Source organism: Rhodnius prolixus, unplaced genomic scaffold, assembly GCF_049639745.1.
Source record: "Rhodnius prolixus isolate KJV_2025 unplaced genomic scaffold, Rpr scaffold_12, whole genome shotgun sequence".
In the NCBI taxonomy this organism is placed as follows: domain Eukaryota; kingdom Metazoa; phylum Arthropoda; class Insecta; order Hemiptera; family Reduviidae; genus Rhodnius; species Rhodnius prolixus.
This window is the reverse complement of record NW_027411635.1, coordinates 6,125,077-6,151,333: the sequence shown is the minus strand read 5'-3', so window position 1 is coordinate 6,151,333 and position 26,257 is coordinate 6,125,077. Positions and strand designations below refer to the sequence as shown.

The 26,257-nt window shown below is 34.1% G+C and overlaps 1 protein-coding gene across 6 annotated transcripts in view; it reads right to left on the bottom strand.

Annotated features, from left to right (window-relative positions):
- LOC141461705 (low-density lipoprotein receptor-like) overlaps positions 1-26,257 on the bottom strand; it is a 66,336-nt gene that overhangs the window by 13,229 nt on the left and 26,850 nt on the right. For 2 of the 6 annotated variants that reach the window (XM_074142954.1, XM_074142958.1), the window contains 13 exons: positions 25,099-25,215; positions 23,598-23,821; positions 20,123-20,387; positions 19,074-19,322; positions 14,682-14,982; positions 13,082-13,300; positions 10,526-10,700; positions 10,254-10,433; positions 8,969-9,167; positions 7,361-7,432; positions 6,055-6,161; positions 4,667-4,822; positions 3,401-3,421 (listed from right to left, as the gene is read on the bottom strand). In XM_074142954.1, coding sequence (XP_073999055.1) covers positions 3,401-3,421; positions 4,667-4,822; positions 6,055-6,161; positions 7,361-7,432; positions 8,969-9,167; positions 10,254-10,433; positions 10,526-10,700; positions 13,082-13,300; positions 14,682-14,982; positions 19,074-19,322; positions 20,123-20,387; positions 23,598-23,821; positions 25,099-25,215 — 2,285 coding nt within the window. Of the gene's footprint in view, positions 1-3,400; positions 3,422-4,666; positions 4,823-6,054; positions 6,162-7,360; positions 7,433-8,968; positions 9,168-10,253; positions 10,434-10,525; positions 10,701-13,081; positions 13,301-14,681; positions 14,983-19,073; positions 19,323-20,122; positions 20,388-23,597; positions 23,822-24,909; positions 25,033-25,098; positions 25,216-26,257 lie in introns of all 6 variants that reach the window. The other 4 variants (XM_074142953.1, XM_074142957.1, XM_074142956.1 and 1 more) reach the window with 3 other exon arrangements.

Sequence of the window (26,257 nt, the reverse complement as noted above, 5' to 3'; positions counted from 1 at the left end):
ATCACGGAGGATTTAAAACAATATTTCAGACTTCAATTCGTCTTACCGAAATATTCGTGAGCACAAATAACACACAGTTAATAACAAGTAGATTATTCAACAACAATTATTCATTTCTCAATTGTAATTTAATTTTACTTACAGTAAAATACTGGAATAATTAGCTGTCCTAAAAGTATGCAATACTTATTTATTTTATATTACATAACATATATATAACATTGTGAGAAGAACAGCTACATTGAGAGTGTGATTGAAGAAAACTATATTATTTGCGATAAAGCCAGATAATTATTACCTATTATTATAAACGTTTGACTACTACATAAAATAACAATTACTTTAATCGAAGAATAAACTTAAACAGACGATTTTTATTAAAAATAAAATAATCGAAATCATTGATGTATGTTGGTGCAAGCATTTTTTTAAAAAAGTTTTAAAATTTTGTAGCCTCGTATTTTTTTTTATTTTTTATAACGTTTTCTTTTTAACCTGTAATTAATAGTTTGATTATTATAGATTAATAGATATTACAGTCAATCTACAGTGCTACTTGAACAAATTTTTTGTAGATGAAAATGGCCAGCATAAGGGTCTGTGACATCTAATAAATTCTAAAAAATGTGAAGGAAAAGTTAATGCAGCAAAATTACTTAAATTATATCAACTAAGCTTGAATGAAATGTTGGGTACTTGCTGATTTGTGTACCTTTTGGCGTTTAATCAACCCTTATACTTAACATTTTAAACTGTAAGTTTTTGTTAAGGAGATTTTTGTACCTTTTGGAAAGATTTTCATTTTTGTCTTTTTTGCTAAGTTACATATCTGCTTTACTGTTTTTTTTAAATTTGGAATAAGCAATTCTATCATTATAACCTGATAAGGTGTTAAGTAGGAACCGTAACTACCACTGGAGAGATCTTTTTAAAGAATGATTATAGTTGCGGTCCCCAAACCATCCTCAATAACAATTTTTTTGAGAAAGCCTTTTTATATAAAATAGGAAGGTATTTGTACGTAAAAAGCAAATTTAAACTGCGATTTCAGACCTTCCTTTTAAGAGGAGTAAGAAAAATAAACGGGCGATTACAGTACTTCTCCCTAAAAGGCAAAGAGGCAAAGATTTTGAATCGAACGACAATTCATTAATGTAAATAGTTTCACCCATTGATAATTTTAACGATTTCAGTACTTCCTCTTAGTAGGTGTAAGAGCATGATGGCACTTCACAGCCATGTAGAGGAGCTTTAATCACTTCTTCGTGCTAAATTTTATCAAAATCGGACAAAGCGTTATAGAAATATTGGTAATAATAGTTTTAGAAACGGCCTTACTTGGGTGGGGCAAACTCCCCTCCATATAAGGCGTAGCGACGAGACTTTTAAAGTGCAAATCTGTACAAAATTTCGATTCGAATGACACTTCATTCATGAAAATCAGTTCACTTGTCGATAATTTGAAACGATTGCTATACTTCCCCTTAACTAGTGTAAGAGCAGATCGCCGCTTTAATGTTACGTAGGGGAGCCCTAACTCTATCATCCTACCAAATTTTATCAAAATCGGGCTAAGATTTACAGAGTAATTAGTAATAATAATTTTGAAGGGGGCCTTACATACAGGGGGCTAACTCCTCTCTAATTCGGTGTACAGCGTCGAGACCCCCAAAAGGCACATCTACATAAAATTCCGAATCGAATGTCACCTCATTCATGAAAATCGGTTCTTGCGTTTAGGCGCTACGTAGTTTACAAAAAAGGTAACAACAACAACAACAACAACAACAACAAGAACAACAACAATTTCTGAAAATGCCGTTTTTGCTCATTTTCGGCGACTTTTTAATAAAGAAAGGTTGCACGCAAGGATCAATTTTTTTATATTATCAATTTGTATGCTATCATTTGTATTTGCCCCATCCTACATCTCCTTTTTACCTTTTCCGATGTATGGAGATAACAGCCAACCAGGAGCCAGTAGACACTCTCAGCTTGCAGCTACAAATGCACGAATTCTCATAGTTGGATATGACTGTACAGCTTTCCGTAAAGCTTCATTAACATCACATGATGGCCTCCTCAACTAATGAACACAGTTGTAAGGGAACAATTATCTGCCTAGTAACGGAGCGGCTTCATTTGATGAAGAAAACCTCTGAAATATTAGTAATGTAAGGGAATGATGATATGGCTCAAGTGAAGCCGGGCTAAAATATTCTAAGAATCAGAAACCAGGAGCTGAATTAGACGAGGAGGAGACGTCTTATGAATGTAATACAGCAAGATAATAGGACGATCCTTACTAGGTTCCTCAAACAAAAAGGACGGACGTTTAGAAAGCGAGGAGTCCAACTCCTAGAGCCCCTTCTTGTGTGTAGTTATTAACATTTGTTTGGATAAGTGAATGGAAGCAAACGAGGTATTTTTTAAAGTTTACAAGATTTCAGTCACAGTTAGTTGCATGACGGTGGAAAGAATGGAGCGTGCACCGAGTGATTCCGTAAGCGATGCAACGTCTCTCCAGGGGTCTCAAAGTGGTGGCTATATAAAGAAAATATAGACAAAATAGCAAAAAATATAGCAAAATCTCCTTATAGTTAGGCAGGAATAACCCTAAAAATTCAATACGAATTGAGAAGCCACAGATATTTGATGGCCGCAGGAACAAAAAAAAGCTGGATCATTAGACTGAAGAATTCTGTTGGGACCGCAAAAAGAAGGAACTATGATAAAAGAAGGATAGGTTCTAGAAACTCTGGGAGAAAAGAACTACAATTTAAACTTCAGGGTCAAGAGGACAATCCCTCTCGGCGACTACCAAAGAATTAGTTGACCTCCGAAGGATCAGGAGATAAAAGAGGAGTTCCTGAAGAAGTAACTATCTTTACTATCTTTCTTTCATAAGTCGTATCAGCACCATTAAATTTTAAAAACCAAAATCGAGCAGTAACTGAACAATAAAATCATGACATATACGGCCGCGGTTTCCTAAAACAAGCTCACAAATGAACTGACTGTTTAAGGAGAGCGTAACATACATACAAACGCTCTATAGAGACTAAAAATGAACGTAATTTGCAAACAGACGAATTTCATGTGCACAGATCAAGGAACTGAACTAGTATTAAGAAAATAAGCCTTTTTTTTTACACGTACACAAAAAAAAAGTACTTTATGATACATTAAATGAGTTCATATGTTTCGGATGGGATAAAAAAACAAAACAAAACCAAAATGATAGTAGGGAACTTGAAAGCTACACAGGTGCCACTTTCACAGTACCAAAGGAAATCAACACCGAACAAACTAATAATATTTTGATGCTTTTTCAGTTACAACATTCAGTTATTTTTCAAAAATTGAAAAACATGCATTTCTTGTTTGACTTTCCACTTACCCCCAAGAAATCATTCAGCCCCTGTTAACAAACATACAATCTAACATTAACTCTAGGGGAATAGCCGTACATGAATTAATGATTGTTTTTTGTTTTTAAATTTACATATACAGAATATCAGAAACGGTGTACTAGGAAATAAGAATCTTCAATTTTTCGACAGTTAATTTATAAATTTCAGTAAATGAATAAAAGAGACCTTCTTACTGAAAGTGTTCAAACAATAAGAAATCTGGAATAAAAAATTAGGAAAAAACTATGCAAGACACCAATCTTATTTTTTAACCAATAAAATGAAAGACAAAATCAAAATGAAAAATTTATCAGGGAACATTATTATAAAAGTTTGGAATTCAAGTGTTCTAACTTTAATTTTAAAAATGACTTTATAGCTTGACTTTACTTTACCTTATGCTTTCAATTTTTGGCAGCATCACCTGAATTTCTACAATTGCAATTTGTTTTCCTTTATTAGTAATGGTTAGAAAAACCATTTCAGGATGAAATAATAAAGGACAATTACTTTGAAATGAGAAGCTAAAAAATTTTCTCTGAGAGAAATTTGTTTCAAAACATGCTTTCTCTGGCCATTGCCGAAAAATCTTATCACAAACGAAGTCCTTACGGTTCACTAAAAGTTTAATCAAAACTTCGTTTATTAAGAAAAAAAAAAAAAAAAAAAAATCTAATAGAACTGATCATTTACACGTAATGGTGACTTTGCAAATTTGAAATTTACAGTAAAGTATGTTTGCTAGTCGCATCTGTCCACGACCCCTAGGTAGTTGGACGTAAAGCCCCCTGAAAAAATAGGCAATTACTTTACTTCACTTTTTTAAAAATGCTAGCGGTGCTGGCCAATTTAAGCGAGACCACACCCCAGCATTATGACCTGAAGTGACAAGCTTGTTTCTGGATTGATAGTTAAGCAGGAAGTTTTAATTATGAGATAACCAAGCATAATGTCAACAAAAGTTCGAAACAGGACGTTCGTTGTTTTATCAACCTTTTAAGTTAATATCTTACGACCACAAAAACAAGAGATGTTATCAATATTTGTTTACAGACCGTTTTGTTTAAAATTAACTACAACTTGAAAACTAGTCTGAGTTTATGGACTTTTTAACATACTGTACTGAAAATTCAGTTGAAAAGTAACTTTTTCAATCAAAGCGTCGACATCATTCTGTACTACAATTCATCAAAATGCAACGAAAGTAAATGTACAATAGCAATCATGAAAATATTGTAAAACATGAAACCAACCTCTTCAGCTACAGTAGCCGGATAAATACGCTGAGTTTGAAAGTGGCTTTTAGCCAAAGAAAACTGGTCTTCCGTTGTCTTCCTGTACACTGGATTATCGAAGTTCATACTCGTTACGTTTCTTCTCAGGTAGTGCCGATAGATAATGAATACAATCTGTAATGAAACAAAAGGTACTTGTATTACATTAGTTCATTTCAGCAATAAAAAGTCTTTCATGAGAAACACTAAAGTACAAGTTTAAAAAGGGCCCGGTATTTTAAAAAATATTGTTCTAAAAAAAACTTGAAAAATTTTGTTTTAATGTTTAAATCTTTATAAAAACATCGAAAATATTCTTAACCAGGTCTGCATTAATACCTGTCCGCCTTATATACAAACATGTAGTGCGAGTTTACCAAACATTTCCAGTTTTCCGTTTTTGTTTTTTTTTTTAATAAACGTAACGTGTTTCTTTGAATTTAGAGTTTTTCAACTTTACTAGACAGACCTTCACTTTTTTTTATTAATTGTTTCAAAAACCAGGAATCCTCAGACGAGGTTCTCAAAAAGCTGGATCTTCCCAATTCTTTCAGAAGCTTCGTTAATAGCATTGAAGCCATTAGTTCAACTCTAGGTTTGTATAAATTTTGTAAGTTAGAATTTAAAGAATTGCTACTGTAATAAAAATTACTAGTTTAATTAAATGTTAATTGGTTTTGAAATTGTGCAGATTAACTACATAAAAACGAATATTTTTGTGGGAAACGTGACAGTCCAAGAAACCTAAATTAACTTCGTTTTCTAAAATAAAGTCGCTAGAACACCAGTTTCAGGGCCAGGGACCAAGACTATTTTCCGTCTGCATCAATGATCTGCAGAAAGAAAGACTGTTAGACAACGACAATAGAAACTACCAATCAAATAATGGTATACTAAACACACTGAGATCGCACTGACCCCAAACCTATGCGTGTTCTCTTTATATTTTCGAATATCCGAAGCATCATGCAATATGATTGTTGTGTTATTTGAAAACCAAAATAAAAGAAGGGATACTAAAAGATGTGAGGCGATCCAGTCCAACTTAATTAAATTATTTTCTACAAGAAGCTTTTCGGTTGGAAATAAAGTTTAATGCCTTGAAAGCGAAAAGACTGATAGCGCATTTGTCATTTTTAAATAAACCTATGAATGACAAAATTGACTTCTGACTGCCATCCGGATTTATGTGCTAACACTTTCAGTTAGCCGATTTTGGCCTTATCTATCGCTACATTGATGGTATCAACGAGATTCCAAGTTTGTAATTATAATTCCTCTTACGGTAGTTACGATCAATAACAATAATAATAATAATAATAATAAAACTAATATTTTCAATGATTGATGATTTCTAACAAACTTACCATCGAGGCAAAAGCTAGAAACACCGATATACCAGCGATGACAACACTGGCAATTACTCCACTATCCGCCTCATCGAACATATCGTGTGGCCGATCTTCTTTGTGATCTGGAACAGAATAAGTCCCAAATGACAATCTAAAAATTAGATCAGTAAATATCTCGCTAAGCTTTACAAAATTTAAGAGAATTTTTACAATATACATATCGTTAAATATTAGTTAGTGTGCTTTAATATTTTAAGAATTAATAAAATCTTAATTAATAGACATTTAATACACAAGTCTTTCTCATGTGAAGCGGTGCCTGTTAGTACTTGATCTTAGCTTTAACATTTAGACAACAATTGATACTTCTCTTATTATTGAGAAGTTGGGGTAATCAGACTTGTTAAGTGCCTCTTAATAAAGTTTCAATCACACACTACACTGATTATCTTCATAGAAATTGTGTTCCTTAGGAATGTGAAGAACGACCTCTTCCACTTATGCCGCACTGAACTCCCTTGGCACAAATTGCGTTTAAAGTGTGCAAATTTGTATTAACAGTTACCTCTACTTATGAATAAAGCTTCATCTACTCACACTCTATCGACTTGCAGAATTGCCTTCATCATTTATGTGTAGAGTGATTTCAACTTATAAAGCCTCTGTGCTCAAAGTGTGCAAACTTGTGTGTAGAGTTACCTCCACTAATAAATAAAGCTTCAGCCACTCACACTACTGGCTTACAGGAATTTCCTTCATCATTTATGTGTAGAGTGATTTCAACTTATAAAGCTTCTATCACACACAACCTAAAACTCTTCACAGAAATGGCATTCATCACGTTTTTGTAACTGACTTCGAATTACAACAAAGGTCTGTCACACAATATTCTGATTCTCATCAATGAGATTGGTTTTATCAGATATGGGCAGGAAGACTTTCACATAAAGCTGCTATCATACGCTACACTGACCCACTTCGCATTTTTACACATTGCCTTTTCGTGATTCTTCTTTAAGGAATTGAGTGTTAGCGACAAAGATAATGTGTGGCGAGTCGCACAGACAACATCAGTTTTGTGTAAAGGAATTTGACTCACACTTGACAAGCACGCTACGACTGAAAAAAAAATCATCGACATCTTCCAGCATTTTGTATCCAAACATCTATCCAGTATTACTGTTTGGTTAAACTAGCGCCCTATTTATTAAAAGTTTTAACTTTTAAATGAAAGTAACCAAAGCCTTTTTGTTAGTATTCTTGTTTAGGGAACTGAGTGTTAGCAACAAAGATAATGTGTGGGGTGACGCACTGTACTCACTGATAATTACAGGTGTCGGTTTATGTGTAGATTCGGTTGCAATAGTCGGCGTCACAGGCTGTTTAGTTGTAACTGAAAACAAATAAAAACCCACAACTGAACCCAAGCTATATCAGCCAAAACAATTACAAATGAATAAATAAATAAATAAAATAAGAGCAAAATCAATTATAAATAAATAAACTTTAAAACTTAGCTTGCTTCTCCACTTCAGTAATTTTAAAAATAATAATAACAACGCCAATAAGGGAGGGGATTAGCTGAATGCTAATGGTGGATTACTGGATTCCAACGCGGAGATCACGGGTTCGAATCTAGTTGCTAGCTCTTAAATTTTTTCTTCCTAGGAATTTATTTCAGCTCACAGTCCGGTGATGGACAGTGTTGTCTGTAACAAGAGAACACTGTCCGGAGGCCGGCAGTGCACTGAAAAAAGGTCCTAACTAAAAAAGCGCCAATACATCAGATAACGTGTCTTAAAAAAAAATAATAAAAAACGCCAAGGACAACAAAAAAATTTCGTTAATATAAACAAACAACGCACTTCTTGAATGCTTCAATTTAGGTTACTTCTTAAGCTTAAATAGAAAGTAAAGTTCTTTTTACTTGTCCGAAGAAATGTCTTCTGCAATCGAATACCATCCATTTAACTCTACTCACTATGTAAAACGATTTTCCGATGAACTTGCCCTTCGCACTTCACTTAATTTTTTTACACATTTCGCATCAAGTTATCACTCCCAGCATTTTACTAGAGAAATACGGAGAAAAACGCCTTTTGAGCGTGACGTGACGGATGCCTTCAGGATCGTATCTAATGCGGTCTCAACCTTCCAAACCGTGACACCTAAGCTAACTGAAAGTACAGCATGCTCTAATTTGATCTTAGTGGAGAAAACTAAAGGCATTGCCTATTGCATATATGCTCCTGAGATGATAAGAGAGTAGAGACCGCTATTTGCAGAGTCTCGTCTTCTTAGCAATAGGGAGCAGTAAAGCCAGACAAGTTAGTTCAAGATCGGTTTGGGATTTCTTGGATATTCTGGCAAGAACTGGTGGCCAAAGCAAAATTTTCCTTTTTCGAGTTTAGTGCTAATAAGGATGCAAATCGATTGCTAGGCCCCTATTCCAATGGAACCCATCAGATCTGTGACTTAACGAAATGCCTTAAAATTGCAGTCATTAAAACATGGTAAAAATATTCGTAGAAACACATGTGAAAAGTTTAGTAGTTACCTGCTTGTTTACTACAGAATTACTCCAACAAGAAGTACAAACACCTGATTGGCTTAGAGTTCCTTAAGGGTCTCTATTGATTGAGGAAGCACATGCCGTGACAATGAAAGAGAGTAATTATGTTAAGAAGAACTGGATTGTGTGAGTGTTACCGGCTTGTGGGCCCAATTCGACTATGCGTGGAAGAAATAACTATTGCCTTTAAAGTTTTATAAGACTTACTCCCTCTAAATCGACAGACTGGAGAGAAAATTTAATTTAAACTTGATTTGAGGTCCAAGCGTATTGAAACCATAAGACCTCTGAGTAGGCGATGGCATTTACCCATTTATGCACAAATGATTGAACTTAAAAATATGAATTAATTCTGACCTTGATCTGTACACATAAGTCCATCCTTCATAAGCACCAGCCCATCTGGACAGGCGCATGAGATTTTCGGCGAACGTGGGTTTATTTGTGGAGCAGGTAAACACAGATGTGAACAATGTCCATTTACTGCAGCACAATGATTGGCACCATCCGGCTGTCTATAAGGATGGTATACATGTACTACCATTGGGTTTTGAAGCTGTTAAAAATTAAACAATATACATTAGAATGGTAACAAATAAATTTGGAGATATAAGGAGTAAGTTTCTACTGCAAAAACCAAGTTCAACACTAAATAAAATGTTTTGGACAGAAAAAACAGTGCGTATCCTAAATTTTAACTGAGACATGTGAAAGTATTTACCATTTACCTTTGAACTTTACTTACACTACTCACAAAATTAAAGCTTTCTGTAATTTTTAGATTAATACTTCAAGTAACTAAAAAACGTTTATGACTTAACTGTTTTAGATTTGCTAGAAAATCCATTTTGTGGCAAATCATTATAAACACACGGTTTTGTCTACATTTAACTGCATCAAACTTAATTCGTCCTCGTAACCTTTCTTTGCATTAAACTGGGTGCGAGAGATTTCCTTCGGGTTTTATAGATTACGACATTTGGTCAATTTTTCATGGTACCTAATTCTTACAACACGCACATGATTTGAATATTTTTGAAGTTATTGAATGAAAAAAAAACAAAAACAAATTAGTTCAGTTGTGCGAAAAAACTACCTCAGACTGAACTTAAAACATTTTGTGATTATTAAATTATTCCACTAATAAATTTAACACTTTGGCATTACTTTTTTTGACTATGATTTCACGTTCTCGACCGAAATTGATAATAAACTTCAGGAATCCCAGGCTTTTTAACAGACATACTGAAAACTTCAATACGCCTCACCATAGGAAATCTTCACTGCACCTGTTACTTATACTTATACTCTTCTTCTGCACTTACTACCAAAATCATCTAATATCAAAATCGTTTAGAACAGTAATGTATTGGGCGCTAATGACCCCAGTAGTCAATGCGCTGTTAGAAAATAAATAAATAAATAAAAAGTAATGCAATTAGTTTACGCTACGAATTATGAAACTTCAGTGTTACAATTTCCGAAAATATGTAAAAAAAAAAAAAATATAGCACACCCAAAAAAATTGCAAAATATAAATAAATGAAAAAAAGTTCTGCTTGGCGTTCAGATGGATTGCGCCATTGTTAAGGAATAGATAAAGCTTAAGGGTTTTGCGCTGAAATTTAAATAACAGACACACCATTCTGATTGCTGTAATAGCGGTGACGTTCGACCCATCAAATTTATTGGCTTTGAAGATTGCTTGTTTATCCCAATCTGTCCAGTAAACAAAATCTTCAAAAACCGAAATTGAAAATGGATGATGCAGCGTCTCTGTCGATCGCAGTACTACTCTTCTTCCAGACCCATCATAGTTTACCTAACAAAGTCATTTTTTGTTTTAAATAAACGTTACAAAGCACGTTATTTTTTTATGTAACAAAAAGCGCCACTAAATTAAGTTAAACTTACAGATGAAATAAGATTCAGTTTGGCGTCTACCCAATATAGCCTCTTGCGAACAAGATCCAGAGTCAAACCGTTAGGCCATCGGATGTCATAGGAGACAATTACTTGTCTATGTGAACCGTCTAGCCCAGCTCGTTCAATTCTGCCCTCTTTGCCCCAATCTGACCAATACATCCACCTGAAAATTATCAAATAATAAATCTGGTATGAATACTCACACGAGCCAACCTTCTCCTATTGCAATTATAAGTAATACATTTTCTTTAAATGTTTTTGTTTTCTTCTAATAAACAAGGATGAGGGAGGGATGCAATTGCTTGGCTCGCATTTCTAGCTTCTTTACCTAAAAGAAAGCCGATGATTGACCACAACAGCCGTCAGCAAAGCACAGTAACACTTATTTGTAGCTTTAACGACAAAGTATCACACTTAGAATCAGGGGGTTATGGACGAAGACGGTAGTATATCTTATAAAATTTTTAATATATTGTTCAAAAAGAGAATCTGTCGCATTTACAAATCCACACGTAAACTAAATCACTTCTGCAATGACTTTGGTGTTGGACGTTAAGCCCCGCCTGAAAAAGTTGGCAATTACTTCATAATTTTTATTTTACTGCTAAATGCCGAAAGTTTGAGGGAACAAATGCTATTGTTTCACTTTAAAAGCGTTAAGAAGCAATTGCACCATGGACCAGTAGTAGAAAACCCTCAAAACAGAAATAACGTTATAAATGATATCAAAATTCGGAACCATCACAAAATCATTTTTAAAAAAAGTACCAATAAAAGTGAAAATTAAAAGAAAATAGAGCTTTAGCAACTCTGTATCTTCTAAAGAAAAGTAATTTTTCCTAACCTTTTAAGGAATACCACATTCCTCCCCAGAACTGTCAATTACTACAATTTTTCAAAGAATTTTTTTTGATAAAATTATAGTTATGTGTGTTTGTAAAATGTTACTTTTGTAAAATGTATTGTAATTTATAGGAGGTATTTTCTCAAATATATTTTTTATAAACCATGCGTTCAGTGGCACTTCCGCTTGAATTTTTTCATTGAAATTGGAATTTTAACAACTCAATTAATTTTCATCAATATTACATAAGAGATGGGACCATAGATTACTCTAAGGGAAGGGATTAGCTATGCGGTTAGCGTACTGGACTCCCACACGGAGGACCCGGGTTCGAATCCAGCTGCTGACCCTTAGATTTTCTCTTCCTAGGAGCTTCTTACAGCTCACTGTCCGGTGATGGACAGTGTTGTCTGTAACGAGAGAACACTGTCCGGAGGCCGGCAGTGCACTGAAAAAAGCTCCGGGCGCCAATAACCTTAAATGTTGACGCGCCTTAAATCATTAAAAAAAAAAAGATTACTCTAGGACACGCGTGGCCAACAGACGTTTTCATGGGCCGGACGAAATGGTTAAATTAAAAAATTTTAAATATAAAAACGATTAATTTAAGTATACAAAATTTTATTATGGAATTTGTTTATGAATAAATCTAAGTAATTTAAACCAATTAATAAAAAAAAAAATCTAAACTTGTAGCTATTCCTAACACAGCCTTAAAATGTATATCATTCAATTTTGATCTTGTTGTACTTGTTCTTGTTTACAATAAAATCTTTTTAAAAAATAAAGATGTGTCACGAATCTATTGTTGGAAGTTAAATAGCTAATACTGAAAAATTAATTACGGGCCACATCATTTCATTACGCGGGCAAGTAACTTTAACCGAAAATTGCTAGAAAAATGTTTCTAATAATTGTAAATTGTGTATCCTAAGTTTAAAAAAATCCTTGGAACCGTTGTTGAGTAAAAAACAAAAAAAGTGAAAAAAAAAACTATTCTGTTAAGTAGTACTTTTGTTGCGATTTTGTCCGCGAAGTTACGCGCGCCATGTTGCGAAGTTACATATTCAAACAAAACGTCTAAACGTCCTGCAAGTTTTTTTCTTGACCTAGATTGTCCAAACAAAACCATTTTCTGAAAAACACTTTTTTTACTATAATCAAAATGTATCTATATTTCCAGTAAAAACCCGATATAAAATTTTTCACAAGATTGCAATATTTTTCTAATCTCACAGGAATTAGAAACTAAGGCAGTTTACTGAGAAACCAATTCCTGGGAAAATGTTGCAAATAAGAATATTTAAAATGGATACTGAGGTAGGTAAATTTTGAAAAAACTCGTAAGGCTATTTTAGAGAAACTATGAAAAACTGAAATTCCTTTCAATAAAGTTGCATTTCCGATTATATGCTGGACATGTGCTGCCAGATTAATGTATAGATAATGGTTCAATGGTATACAACCCGAATCATAAGCTTGATCATTCTGCTGTTTTTCGCATTTGAGGTATTCTGTTCAAAACTACCCACAATACGAACAAATATTGGATGTTACAGCAAAATTCTGCTTCAGACCCTCAGGAAAGATTTGCCTATGATTTAAGCCATGTTAAGTAGAATACTATTTTTCTAATGTAGCATAGCAAATCCTATAAATAAAAAACCTTATTGGATAATATTAAGAATAAATATACAAACCCATCAAGAGGGTTCAGAGCAATTGCTCTCGGTTCATCGAGGCTGTCTCTAATCAGGGTTTTGTGCATGCTACCTTCATAGTTTGCCAGTTCTATAGTATTCTTGCCTGTGTCTGTCCAATATATGTGACTATACAGCCAATCTACAGCTAAACCATCACACATAGTCACTTCGTTGCTGATAACTATAGTTCGCTCGCTGCCTTCATCAATAGGAGCCCTGAAAAATAAAAAAAAATCATGAAGCGAAGAAAGAATAACGCGATGGTCCAGAAAGTCTGACGTTCCGGGTTCAAAAGGCGTGCTATCTTTCAATTTTTGCTCTTCAATTTTCGCCTCTACAGCTTAGAAGGCAGTTTTGCAAAAGAACACAGCCGGAAACGGCACTGAGAAAGTTCGGACGCCAATGACAAGCTTAACAAACAAACAAAAAGCTAATACAAAGTAAAGTATTAACCTTACGCAAAATACAGCTGCTAACAGAGAAAGGATTCTGCGCATTCAGTATGCACCCAATCTTTGCAAAAATTATCAAAACTGTCATTGAAAAATCTGGTGTGCACGCTCACACGACTTTCTTTTCTACTATGCTCGATTTAATTACTTCTAAGAAATTTTAACCTCAAAATACCCATAACGATTTTTCCCAATGTAAATTATTCTAGTAAAAACTTTTTACCTTAACAGAAGTTTATTGAAAATAAAGGAAGCTTTTCGTAAAATTCTCTTAAAAGTAAAAAATCCTACTCAGTAATGTGGTATTTCCGGTATTTTTGGAATTTTCCACAACTTTGGATTCTATCACGCTATTTAACCTCCTTTATAAAATTAAGCAACAGAGGTGTACATTATACCGAAGTGGTATTTAAAAAAAAAAAAGAATATCCACCCCTCTCCTAAGAATCTTTAACTTTAGAAAAATTTCTTAAGTTTAAAGAAAACCATTGAAATCATTTTGGTGGAAATCTCAAAAAATTGAAAAGTGTAATAACTAAGCCTTACTTCCAAATAAAGGATTTTGATCACTAGATTGCAATCAGATCCCCATGTAGGGCTCAATAAAGTTTCAACTTTCTGCGAAGTTTATTTTGAGATATTTTGTTCACACACACTCATCACATTCTTATGTGAATGGACATTTTCTTTACCATTATTTGAAATTTTATAATGTCTAGTTTTTTACCACATTACTAATTTACATTATCTAACACCTAAATACCTAAATTAATACATCGAAATAAATTTCTTAGGAATCCCAAGAAAAAAATTATATTTCTCTCAAATTATTATGAATAAAATGATAAGTTCTTCTTGTTAAACAAACAAGAATATTTAAATTTCCAGTTGTTTGACTAAAAATACCATGTAGTGTTTAATGTTCATTGATCATCTAGAATAGGGACCTCGCTACGGAAGGATAGATAGCACTACACTTAGGCTACAAGAGAACTCGTTGTGTTAACAGATCATTTGGTACGGATATTTCTTTAAACCACAAGAGATTTCAAAACATGCATTTCTCGTGAAAATCAATTTCAGAAAGTGCCAAAAATAGCAATACTTTCTTTAAAGGCATAAATCGAATACAGTGGATAACTCACTTATAAATCTTCTGCTCTGAAGAATCACTCCAAAAAATCATGCCCGTTCTGAAGACAAAATCCAAAGCCGTAGCTGATTTTGTATCATTGACAATAGATGTCATTTCGTGATGATCTAACGATATTTTCCGTATATCATGTCTTCTTGCGAACAGAAGACTAGCATGACCTTCGGTTGCCTTACATCTTGTCCTATCGTGCGGATCTCTTAAATAGCCTTCCTCACATTCACATTTGAATGTTCCTTTTTCATTGATACATGATTGTGAACATGCACCAGGATTATCGCATTCGTTAATATCTACAGAAACAAAAAGAAATCAAAATTATAAATATAGAAGCATGATATTCATTCATGATATTATTTATAATGATATTCATTATAAATACAGTTGTCATGATATTATATACGCAAAAAAAAAAAAATTGCATATATTGTGAGTTTATTGGACAGTAAGTAATGGTAAAATGGAATTTGATACTTCTAAAACCATCTTTAAGGGTCGGGCTGCGGGTATCTAATTTTTTTCATTCATGAGATACACATAGAGAATGCGGAGGTAGAAGAAGTGATTTAATTGGGTTTACGTGTAACCCTCAGCCAAACTACCTCACATACACGTACACACACTTACAAACTTAATAATATTCACACGACTATACAGGCTGATTAGTAAGTAATGTCCATAGACCTACTGTGTGTAGTACACCTATCGCCCGATTTACACGGTACTCGATTTACACGATTTCACTTTTACACGGTTTTTAAAATATGAAATGAAAAAAAAAAATTCCACACATTTTTTAATTCCGTTCGATTTGTTTACATTGGTAGTAATAATTCTAGGAATTCCATTTATTCCAACCTAAAAAGTGGTACAAAAAGTGTATTCCTATTTTGTATGTACTAAGGTCCCGGTACAATGAAAGCCAGTCCCAGTCCGTTACTCATCAAGTCGACAAAGTGTGCACTAGTGGAATGATAGCAACGCGATTTTGTAGAAGCAGGAACTGTAAAAAAAACGCGTCGCTCTCATTATATCAGGGCTCTTATGATCAAACTTTATACATATTCATGTGATTTAGTGAACTCGATATGAGGAGGTCTATAAGGATTTGATCAAAAACCAAACACAATTGTTAATTACGGATTTCATTACGAAGGTTCAGCGATCTGAAATTGCTTCTTATTCATCTAACAACGAAAGTGAATTGCACCAAATACTATCGAGTGATGAAAGTGACATCATAGTAAACAGAAAGAAAAAACGAAGAGTCTATGAAAGTGATAGCAGTTCATAATGAAATTTTTAGTTCAATTTTTTAATTTATATTTCTTGTTTCTACACGTAAAATGAATTATATACACTATTATTATTTATATGTTTTTTAAGATGTATTTAGTTTTATTTTACTTTGCAAAAAATAACTGAATTATGCACATTTAGTTTATTTTCGATTTACACGGTTTTACGTATAAAAATCATCGATTTCGATTTACACGGTTTTCTCTGGAACCTATCTTCCGTGTAAACCGGGGGATAGGTGTACATCTAAAGTGGAGTTCAATGACGTATTGGCAAACTTCATATTTTCCACTGTTCTTGAGTGTCGTCACTTCATTTTTTTTTTAAACATTTCTTTTTTGCAATAAAAATGTTATTACTCAGAAAGTTTTAGTCCGAATTAGATTCTGATGACACGGTTAGAAAGACATAAATTTTCTAAAAATTGACACCATTTCGAAGCATAAATTATTCTCCAAACTGCCTCAATCTTCCTCCGAATACAGGAAAAATAAAAGCAATCGAATTTTTTAAGAAAACTCATTAGGCCCTTATGAGACCATTATCAAACGTAGGTGCTGGCACTTTTTGCAACAAGTACTTGAACAAAAATTCTTTTATTTATTTATGTATTTACTCAAAATTACAATTTCACACACAACTGCACTGTTGAAAAAGATAAAAATGTGAATAAGCCTTAACAACCCTTTGAACCCACAAACAGGTAATTCTTAAATCTGAATTAGGTACTAACCGATAAAACTAGGTGTCTTACAAATAAATTTCCCTTATCTGTTAGACTTGGTCTTTCAAAATTTTCTATTGTACCCTATTTGGAACTAAGCAAATTAACCATCGATTATAAAAATAGTACTTGTTTAAAATATTTCCTAACATTTTCTCAAATATTTCAGAGAAAACAGAAATAAATGTTTAAAGTGCAATTTGTAACCTATGACTTCCTTATTTTAAGACAATCTACTTTAAAATTTACTACTGTTCCATCTAAAAGAGTTTTAAATTCATAAACTAACACTACTGAGTGTTCGTGAACACGTTTTCTTGTAAAACAAACGTAATTTCTCGTACGGTAAAAGGAAAAGTTAGAAAGCCCATTAGAAAAGGGAACTTTTATAAAAAGTGCCAGCACCTAGGTCTGATAATGATCACATAAGGGCCTAATGAGTTTTCTAAAAAATTTCGAATACTTTTATTTTTCCAGTATTCGGAGGAAGATTGAGGATGTTTGGAGAATACCTTATGCTTCGAAATGGTGTCAATTTTTAGAAAATTTACCTGTATTTCTAACCGTGTCATCAGAATCTAATTCGGACTAAAACTTTCTGAGTAATAACATTTTTATTGCAAAAAAGTAATGTTTTTAAAAAAAAAATGGAGTGACGTCACTCATGAACAGTGGAAAATATGAAGTTGGCCAATATGTCATTGAACTCCACTTTAGATGTACTACACACAGTAGGCCTATGGACATTACTTACTGATTCACCCTGTATTTTGTGAACAGACTCTGCAGGGAACTACGATAGATTTTTTTAGAACAAAACGGAAGTGGCATTACAGCAACACAGATCATATAACTGGCTCAAAATGTTATTTATTAACTAGAATAATAATTCTAATTATTTGGCTGTAAGAAAAAGCCACTCAAGTGCTCCACACACTAATCAGGTCGAGTGCAGAGGAGTGAAGTGAGCAGAGTAGGGCCCTCATCTCAGCAAGGGCATTTGATGAGTCCTGATCTTCATTAGCTGGGTGAATGCATGAATGGCTCGAGTAGAGCGTTCGACGCCTTAGAACAGTGGGAATCTGTGCTATGTGCAAGAATCGATGTAATTAAGCGCGGCTTTAAGTTTTAGGCACTGCGTTTCTGGTTAAGAAGGGCAGTACAAGCGCATGGTAGAAACGTAGAACCTAAGGGAGCTCTCTAAGCAGATTTTTTTTCTCTTATGCAAGCCAGCCGGTTTCTAAATAAGAAAGGCTATTTAAGAACTCGTGTTATTCAACTCAGCAAAAGTGTAACTGGTTGCTCGGCGGAGGACTGACAATGTGTATGTTGTTGTCGGCGGGTAGGCCATATCCTGACAACTAGAGAGTTTGATTGCTCGTTGAGGCAGAAGCCACGTTTTGAGGGCTGGTAGGGGGCTTGGCAGAAAAGGCGCCAGTAGTCACCCTACAGCCCTTACAAAGAGCTGACCTGTACTTATACCAAATTAAAAAAAATAATAAAGAAGAATAATGAGCAGTTGCGTTCTGATTGTTCGGTTTTTAAGGACAAAAAACATACAAACGAAAAAACATGTTTCTTTATGATTCCCCAAGGAATCACAATAGACCTTTCCGATTACTTTCTGGGCAAATTATGCAATTTTAAGAGAAAAGATTCGGCTATCTAATCTAATTCTTTATTAGTTTTAAGGCAATTGCCTTATACACATAGTTTGGAGATCGTACAAAGTTTTACATAAATAAATTTAAATTTCATAAACTTGGGAATTAATTATTTGTAATCACTTAAAGAAAGCATTTTAAATTTATAATGTAAAAATGCAATTTATAATGGTAGAGATAAATATCCTAAAAAATTATACTTAAAATTACTTTTCCGACTCAAGTAAAAACTTTTCTTCAATTCTTTTTTTATTAACCTACAATCTTTATTATACTAAGGTTTATCATTTTCGTTTCTATTAAAGTCAATTATATATTCTATTTTCAAACCGCTCTGATTCGTAGCTTACAGTTTTTCTTGATAATTTAGGCTTCACAAAAGTTTCAAAGTCTTGTTGATTTTTAATTACGACAACTTCAGAAATATCTGAAATTTCGATACAAATTTTACCATTTCTTATCCAAAGATACTTTACTTCATTTTTCATTTTAAGACTTATTGCTTCCTAATATACTGCTGCCACTTCCGGGATTAAATTATCAGATACATAAATAGGCATGTCTGGGATTTCTGCAAACATTTTCGTTGATAATGGAATTTTATTATCTTTCAAAAATTTTAAGAAACAAACTTTTTCACCATTTTTAAAAGATTTAACAATAATTGGAAGCATTAAAGATTCGGTTATAAACTTACCATCACAAGTATAGTTGTCCACAAGCCTGTAGCCAGGTCTACATTGACAGTGGAAAGAAGTTGGAGTGTCAACACAAAGATGTGTACAACCTCCGTTATCTACAAGACATTCATTTATTCCACATTTTTGGACAGGTTCATCTTCAGAATTGGGACAATCTGCATGTCGATCACAGACCTTCTCCATCAGTATGCACATACCAGCTCCACATTCAAATTCATCTCCCTTACATGTAGGCATTGGTACCACTGCAAACATTCAAATAGGAGGGTGTTACAAAATGCTTTGCACTTTTTGTTACATTTAATTTAATAAACTGTTTACATACACATAGCATTCATTTATTCGTTGGCCACTAAATACTTATCACTTAACATTTACCTTTCAGTATGTTAACAGTATTTAGTCATGTTGGCTATTAATTTATTTAAAAAATTACAAAATAAGTTTAACTAGAAAGATATTCAGTGACCAGACTAAATCCGTCAGAGAATCCAAATAGAAATGACATGATATATTCAGTCTATCGAATCATTTTGAGGAAGGTTAATATTTTATAATTTGAAAATGTAATTAGACCCGCAGTGCAGAATAATCTTTGATTATGCGGTCAGTAAAAGTTTTTCTAACAAATTCCTCCAAATATCAGACTTTTTTCTATTTAAACCAGCTACACGCTAGTGTAACAACATAGTTGTTGTCCGCAGCCCGAGAACACTGTCAAAATATTTTAATGTTGTTACAAGTATAGAATATAAATACAACTACGGAAGTGGCTGCTCTTTTCATTTCAGTTTCTCTTTTCATTATCATGATTTAGGGAGTGTCACGAAAAGGTAGCAGAAGCTATGACGAGTTATTTGCTAGTCTAGGTTGTCAGCCACCAATACTGTTACAATTAAAATGGGATATAAAACTCCCAATTTTAGAATGATTCTAAACTCTTAAAAAATAATTATATCTAAAATATTTACCTTTCCTTTTAGAAATGTATGTTTGTAACCAAATAGTACACAATCCAAATAAATTACACAATAAAGTAAATTACCACAATCCTGTTCATCAGACCCGTCCACACAATCTGATTGACCATTGCAGTGGAAATGTCCTGGGATACACTGTCTACTAGAACATTGGAACTGATCTGGCCTACACGTAAGATTGGTGCACAATTGTGGTGATTCATCAGCACCGTCCGGGCAATCAGGATCACCATCGCAAACCCATGTTTGATGAATACAAGTCAAATGATCGGGACATTTAAACTCTTTACTAAGACATGAAGATACCGGTTCAGGTGCATTTGTACAACCCTGAAAGTACAAATATACCAGACTTGAATAATTATTAAAATAAAAGTAAATTAAAACAAAACTAGATCTATTAGGGCTGCCATCAATACTGTTACAATTAAAATGGGATACAAAATTCAAAATTCACAGTTTTAGAATGACACTAGACTCTTAAAAAATAAATATATCCATGGATAAGTAAATATCTCTACAACGGAAATAGCTGTTCTTTCCATGCTCAAGTTTCCTTTTTTCATTTTCATGACTTTGGGAGTGGGAAAGGTAGCAGGAGCTCTGTAGAGCTGATGCTAGTCTAGGATTCGTGCGACCTAAATTATGGACGCACTGGGGGGGTACCCCTTGGGTGGTCGTTAGGAACCCAGCTGTGGCCTTGAACACACACAAGCTGCCCCAGACATGACGATCTGGCGGCTATTCGGAAGGACATGCTTTTACCTATGGCTCTTGGAGCTTTTGGGTTGAAGAGGTAAGTTCCTCCTTCCAAAACGTAACATACTCGTACACGTACGTTTCACTAGCCTCAAATCCATCCTTCTGGTCAAGGCAAACGGTATTTCTCCTAGCGGCACCATGGTAACTGGTCGCGGGGCTTTGATTCCGAAAGGCACGTTTGCCTCAACCCTCAACTTCATATTTTATGTACATTCTCGTGAAGTGCCCACGTATCAGCAGCCCATGAGAGAATGTTATACGATCACGTTCAATAAGCTCTCGAACGGCACGAATATTGTCATCTGTAAGGCTTGTCCTTGGGCGTCGATCATGACTTTCGTTTTCAACCCGTTCTCGTCCGCCCTTAAATTCTCTCGCCACGCAAACACACGATTCTGAGACAGTGTACTGTCCCCAAACTGTGCCCGCAAACGAGTTAAAATTTCCGACGGTTTAACGCCTTAATTGATTAAAAACTTTATGATAATCCGCAACAGACGAAGGGACCTCTTGCTCGGTCATGGCTGTACTGACGTCAATGGCGACGTTGGACGCTAACTAGACCGTTCCCCCACTCCTCATAAACCAAACATCTACTGCACAAAACATTATCTAGGTAGGACCTGCACTCGAAGAAGAATAGCAAAATTACCGTTTATATTTGATTTACCATAGTAAATTTAACAATGAGGAGAATTGGATGGACAACTGCAATCTAAAGAATGTAACTGTCTCGTAGTCCTGCCATTTGTTTTTTTAATTACTTGCTCAGAAAATTCTTGCTTATCGGGCTAATTCTTACTGATATTAGTTAAATCACTTAATAGTCAAATAATAATAATATTCATCAACAACAGCTTTTACGTCATTTCCTTTCACCTTTTTTTGTTAAACTCTTTAAATTTTGTGGTTATATATATATGTTTAAAAATACAAAAATTGAATTATTAGAAAATTATAAATAATTGGGAGTGGTTTTTGCCTCGTCGGAGAAATTCAATCAGAAAGTTGATACCGTAACTAAAAAAGCCACGATAGCGGCAGCATATGTCAGACGTATTTTAAGTAAGATAAAATCTAAATCTTTTGACACATAAATGATGCTCTGTAATTCAATGGTTACGTCCGTTATACTTTACGCCGCTGCAATTTGGGACCCGTTACACTGTCGTAGATTGGAATCGATCACATATAGATTTTATAAAGCGCTTTATCATTGGCCTCGAACTACTCCAATGCATTTTGCGAGAGTGGAATTAGGACTGAGACATGTGGAAGCTGAAGTGGTAAATCGCTCGCTTGGCTGGCTACACAAAATGCTTACTACGCCACCATCTAGGTTACCCAAACTATGTTATGAGAGACTTAAAGCGGTTAACACTTGAAGCGAAATGATCTGTCCTATAACTGGTTCAGTCATTAAACCTAAATTAGATACGGTGGGATCAGGATAGCCAGACGTTGTTAAGAAAAACCTCGAAAATAATTAACAGCATGTAAACCACTATAAGTCGTTAGATACTGAGGCAGTTATATAGTCAAATTACAATACTTATTACCGAAATTTAACAACTTTTGGTTTGGGAGAGCAATATTTACATTTTGTTCAAGATATAGTTAAAAGGAGGTTGATTCGCCAACTGAGAGTTAATAATTATAAATACTTCAACAACATTGGAATGGGGTCTCCATAAATTTGAAGGATCAGAGAATTATTTAATACGCAAATGCCAATTGCCAAAAAATTTAGACCATTTTTTGATAGAATACCCATTTTATGAACCTCTAAGATTGCAGTATCAGGCAAAATATATGAATGGGGTAAATGACAAAATGGCTAAAGTAACAAAATTGCTGGAAATCAAAAAAAGATTAGGCGAATAATATCTATTTCTACACAGTAGAGTCGCTCAAATTGAGAGCATTCGTAAATAATGAATAGTTTTTAACATAGTAATTTAATTTATTATTTTTTATTCCTATTAAAAGCAAAAATTTAATGTATTGTATTTATATTTCCTTAATTTTATTTACTTATGTTATATATTTTATTTACTTATTTATTATTATTTCTTTTCAAAATTGAGGGGGAAAAACTTATTTGTTTGTACATAATTATTAAACCAAACTTCTTTGTATAAGATAATTGTATCTTAAAACAAATAAACTATGTCTATATCTATATATATTTAAACAGTACAAAACAAACCCATAACGAAAGCCCTGAGGATAAGGTGATCTAAAAATTTTTTGATGAGCTGGATTGGCCTTCTGTTTCAGCAATATTGGTTAATGAAAAGGTAATGCTGACTAACACAGTGTATAACTACATAATAATAATAATAATAATAATAATAATAATAATAATAATAATAATAATAAGGGAAGGGATTAGCTATGAGGCTAGCATACTGGACTCCCACGCGGAGGTCCCGGGTTCGAATCCAGCAGCTGACCCTTAGATTTTCTCTTCCTAGGAGCTTCTTACAGCTCACTTTCCGGTGATGGACAGTGTTGTCTGTAACGAGAGAACACTGTCCGGAGGCCGGCAGTGCACTGAAAAAAACTCCAGGCGCTAATAACCTCAGCTGTTGATGCGCCAAAATAATAATAATAAGGTAATCACAGCAAAATAAATACTAAAGATTGCAGTGCACCATTATACCTCGTTAAAAAAAAAATACCATAATAAATAATAATACGGATTATATATGATTGACTTCGTAGCAGCATTTATGGTAGGGTCACGTAGATGTTTAATAAATTAAAAAGGTTTACTTTTTCATCTGAATTATCGTGGCAGTCATAATCGCCATCACATTTCCACTTTGCCAATATGCAGGAATGGTCTTCACACTGGAATTCGTTGGAAGCGCAAACCCGTTCCGAACAGTTCTTTTCATCAGACCCATCCTCACAATCTTCATCCATATCACAAGCCCAGATTTGTTGGATACATTTTCCATTACCACATGTAAATTCATCGCTGCGACACGTTTCATCTGCAGAAAAATAGCTGAAATTATCTTCTCTATCTATTAAAAAAATATATATATTTCTCAATATACTCATTTGCTAGTTAAATTAGTAAACTTTTTCCAACACACAGATATTTCGCATGGCGCACCAGTTTAATAGGGTGGTAGTTAATGGGTTACTGCAACCACATGCAACGGTAATCAAAACCAACAAATATATTAGTTACTCAATTTTCAAGCTAAATGTGTTAATAGCTTTCACATTAAAAGTTGTGATTTGCAGATTTTATGCGCATCTCTGATCATTACTCTCACAAACGATTTACGACGTATTTCAAACAGGTTTAAAAGATTTTTTATGGTTGCAAATGCTTGTAAAATATGTTTGCCAAAATTGACATTAGCCGGCACATGGTATAATTTTTGTAAATATTAAACTGACTTTACTTTCCAACTAACAGCATAAAGCGCGGGGCTCGCCATTTGCCTCGCTTGCCGTTTAACAGCGGCCCCGAGATTCCCTAGACAGCGAGTAGTCAAGCGACCTGAGCAAAACTTTATGTTTATGTCTGTGTTTTTATGTTTGTTCTGTTGCTAAAATCTAGATCTAAAAAAAATAAAAAAAAAAACGCTTAGACTTTGTAGAATCTCTATAAATATGGGTGTTTTCCTGAGTATAAGGTCTATTACTATGGGTAATTTCTATGTGTGCATTTGCTCATTCCATATGAATGGTGCTCCCAAAGCGATAAGCAGCACTTTACTTTAGAAAACTAATACCTTATTTATTGCATTCTAACTATCTCTCATGCATATTGGGTAAACGAAAATCAGTTATGATTTTCCCGAGTATAGATAAAAATAAGAGTCTAGTCTGTCTTTTTACACCCATTCACGATTCTCTGGCGTCCATTGTAAAACGTGTCAGTTAATATACACGTATTTCTAATGTTATACCTATACTGACATCCGTAATTGTAGAATGGGCGTCACATACAACGTAGATACGACGAACTTTGAGTGTCATTGTCTCCAACCTATGAAACAATCTGCAAAAACCTAGACTTCCTGAAACTTTAAATTACTTGATTAGTAATGTTAGTAAGCCTTACTGCATGCTCTCTCATCAGATCCATCTGTACAATCTGTAGCATCATCACACATCCACGTTAGGGGGACACATTCACCCGGCGCCGCTCGACAAGTAAACTCTTCAGCTTGGCACAACTTCTCCTCTACAGAACAAACAAAGGAACAATCCCAAGCATTAAATTAAAAATAGAATTTCTTCAATTACTTACTACAATTTTTTTCGTCGACATTATTTTTACAATCGCGCACGCCATCGCATACCCATGCTAAGGGCACACATTCGTGAGCGGAACACTGCAGCTCATCCGCATTGCACTTACCAAAGTCTGAAATTTCAATGGAGAGCTTAATATTGTTCAATTTATATATTGTATGTGCCATATAATAAATGTACTGCTTGGATATGTTTCCAGGAATTTAAATGATAAACAAACATAATTGAAATTCATACGTGATTTTGAAATAAAAGGAAGAAAAGTGAAAAACAATTCACTTTCCCAGAAACAAGTATAAAGTTAATAACTACACACAAATTTTGTTGTTTTGCTGTTTAAAAATTGTTGAGATAGATAAATACGGTTTATTATTACATAAGCAAAACTTTTAACACTACTATATCCATGTAATAATGTTGGCCAGTACCTTAACACAGAAAGCAAATAAAATAAGACTTCACTACGACCATAAGTTGTACCATTAAAATTAATAAGTATTATTATTTTAATAATACAACAGGTGGTCGCCAATAACTATATTTTAAATTTTTATATAAAGGTTATTAGATATCTAAGGTTATACTGTTATACTGTAAGGTTATGCCTTTATGCATAGCACTTTATTTTTTTGAATGAAAACGAAATGTTGCATAAAAGCTAGTATGAAAACGTAGCAAAAATGTATCGCAAAACATCTTGCACTACGCACTTGCACTTTTTTCGAAGACTCGCTGCCAAATTTCGTATTTCTCACTGCACTGATTTTCAGGGGCTTCAAATGCAATCTTATAGAACATGGATTCTAGGACTTGCCTGCGCCGGGAAATGAAGAAGCGGAATAGCGAAAGAAGGCTATTGAGCCTTCAATCACATCACCATCACTGCTATGTGAAGCTAAAAAAAAAAATTACGAGCTCGCTTAACACGCTGCAAGCGAACAATTGCAACGAAGAAAAGGCGGGAAAAATGGAATGAAAGCTTTAGGAGATCTGCTTTCGAATTTGCCGCAAAGTTAATTTGTAACGAGTTCTAGATTGCTGACCTGGCATTATTACTTTGATACCGCAAAGGAATTGTCCAAAACCCTACCTGCGTTCTGGGTTCTTCTCCTACGATGTCAGTTGAGCACTACAACGATTGTCCTCATGACTCA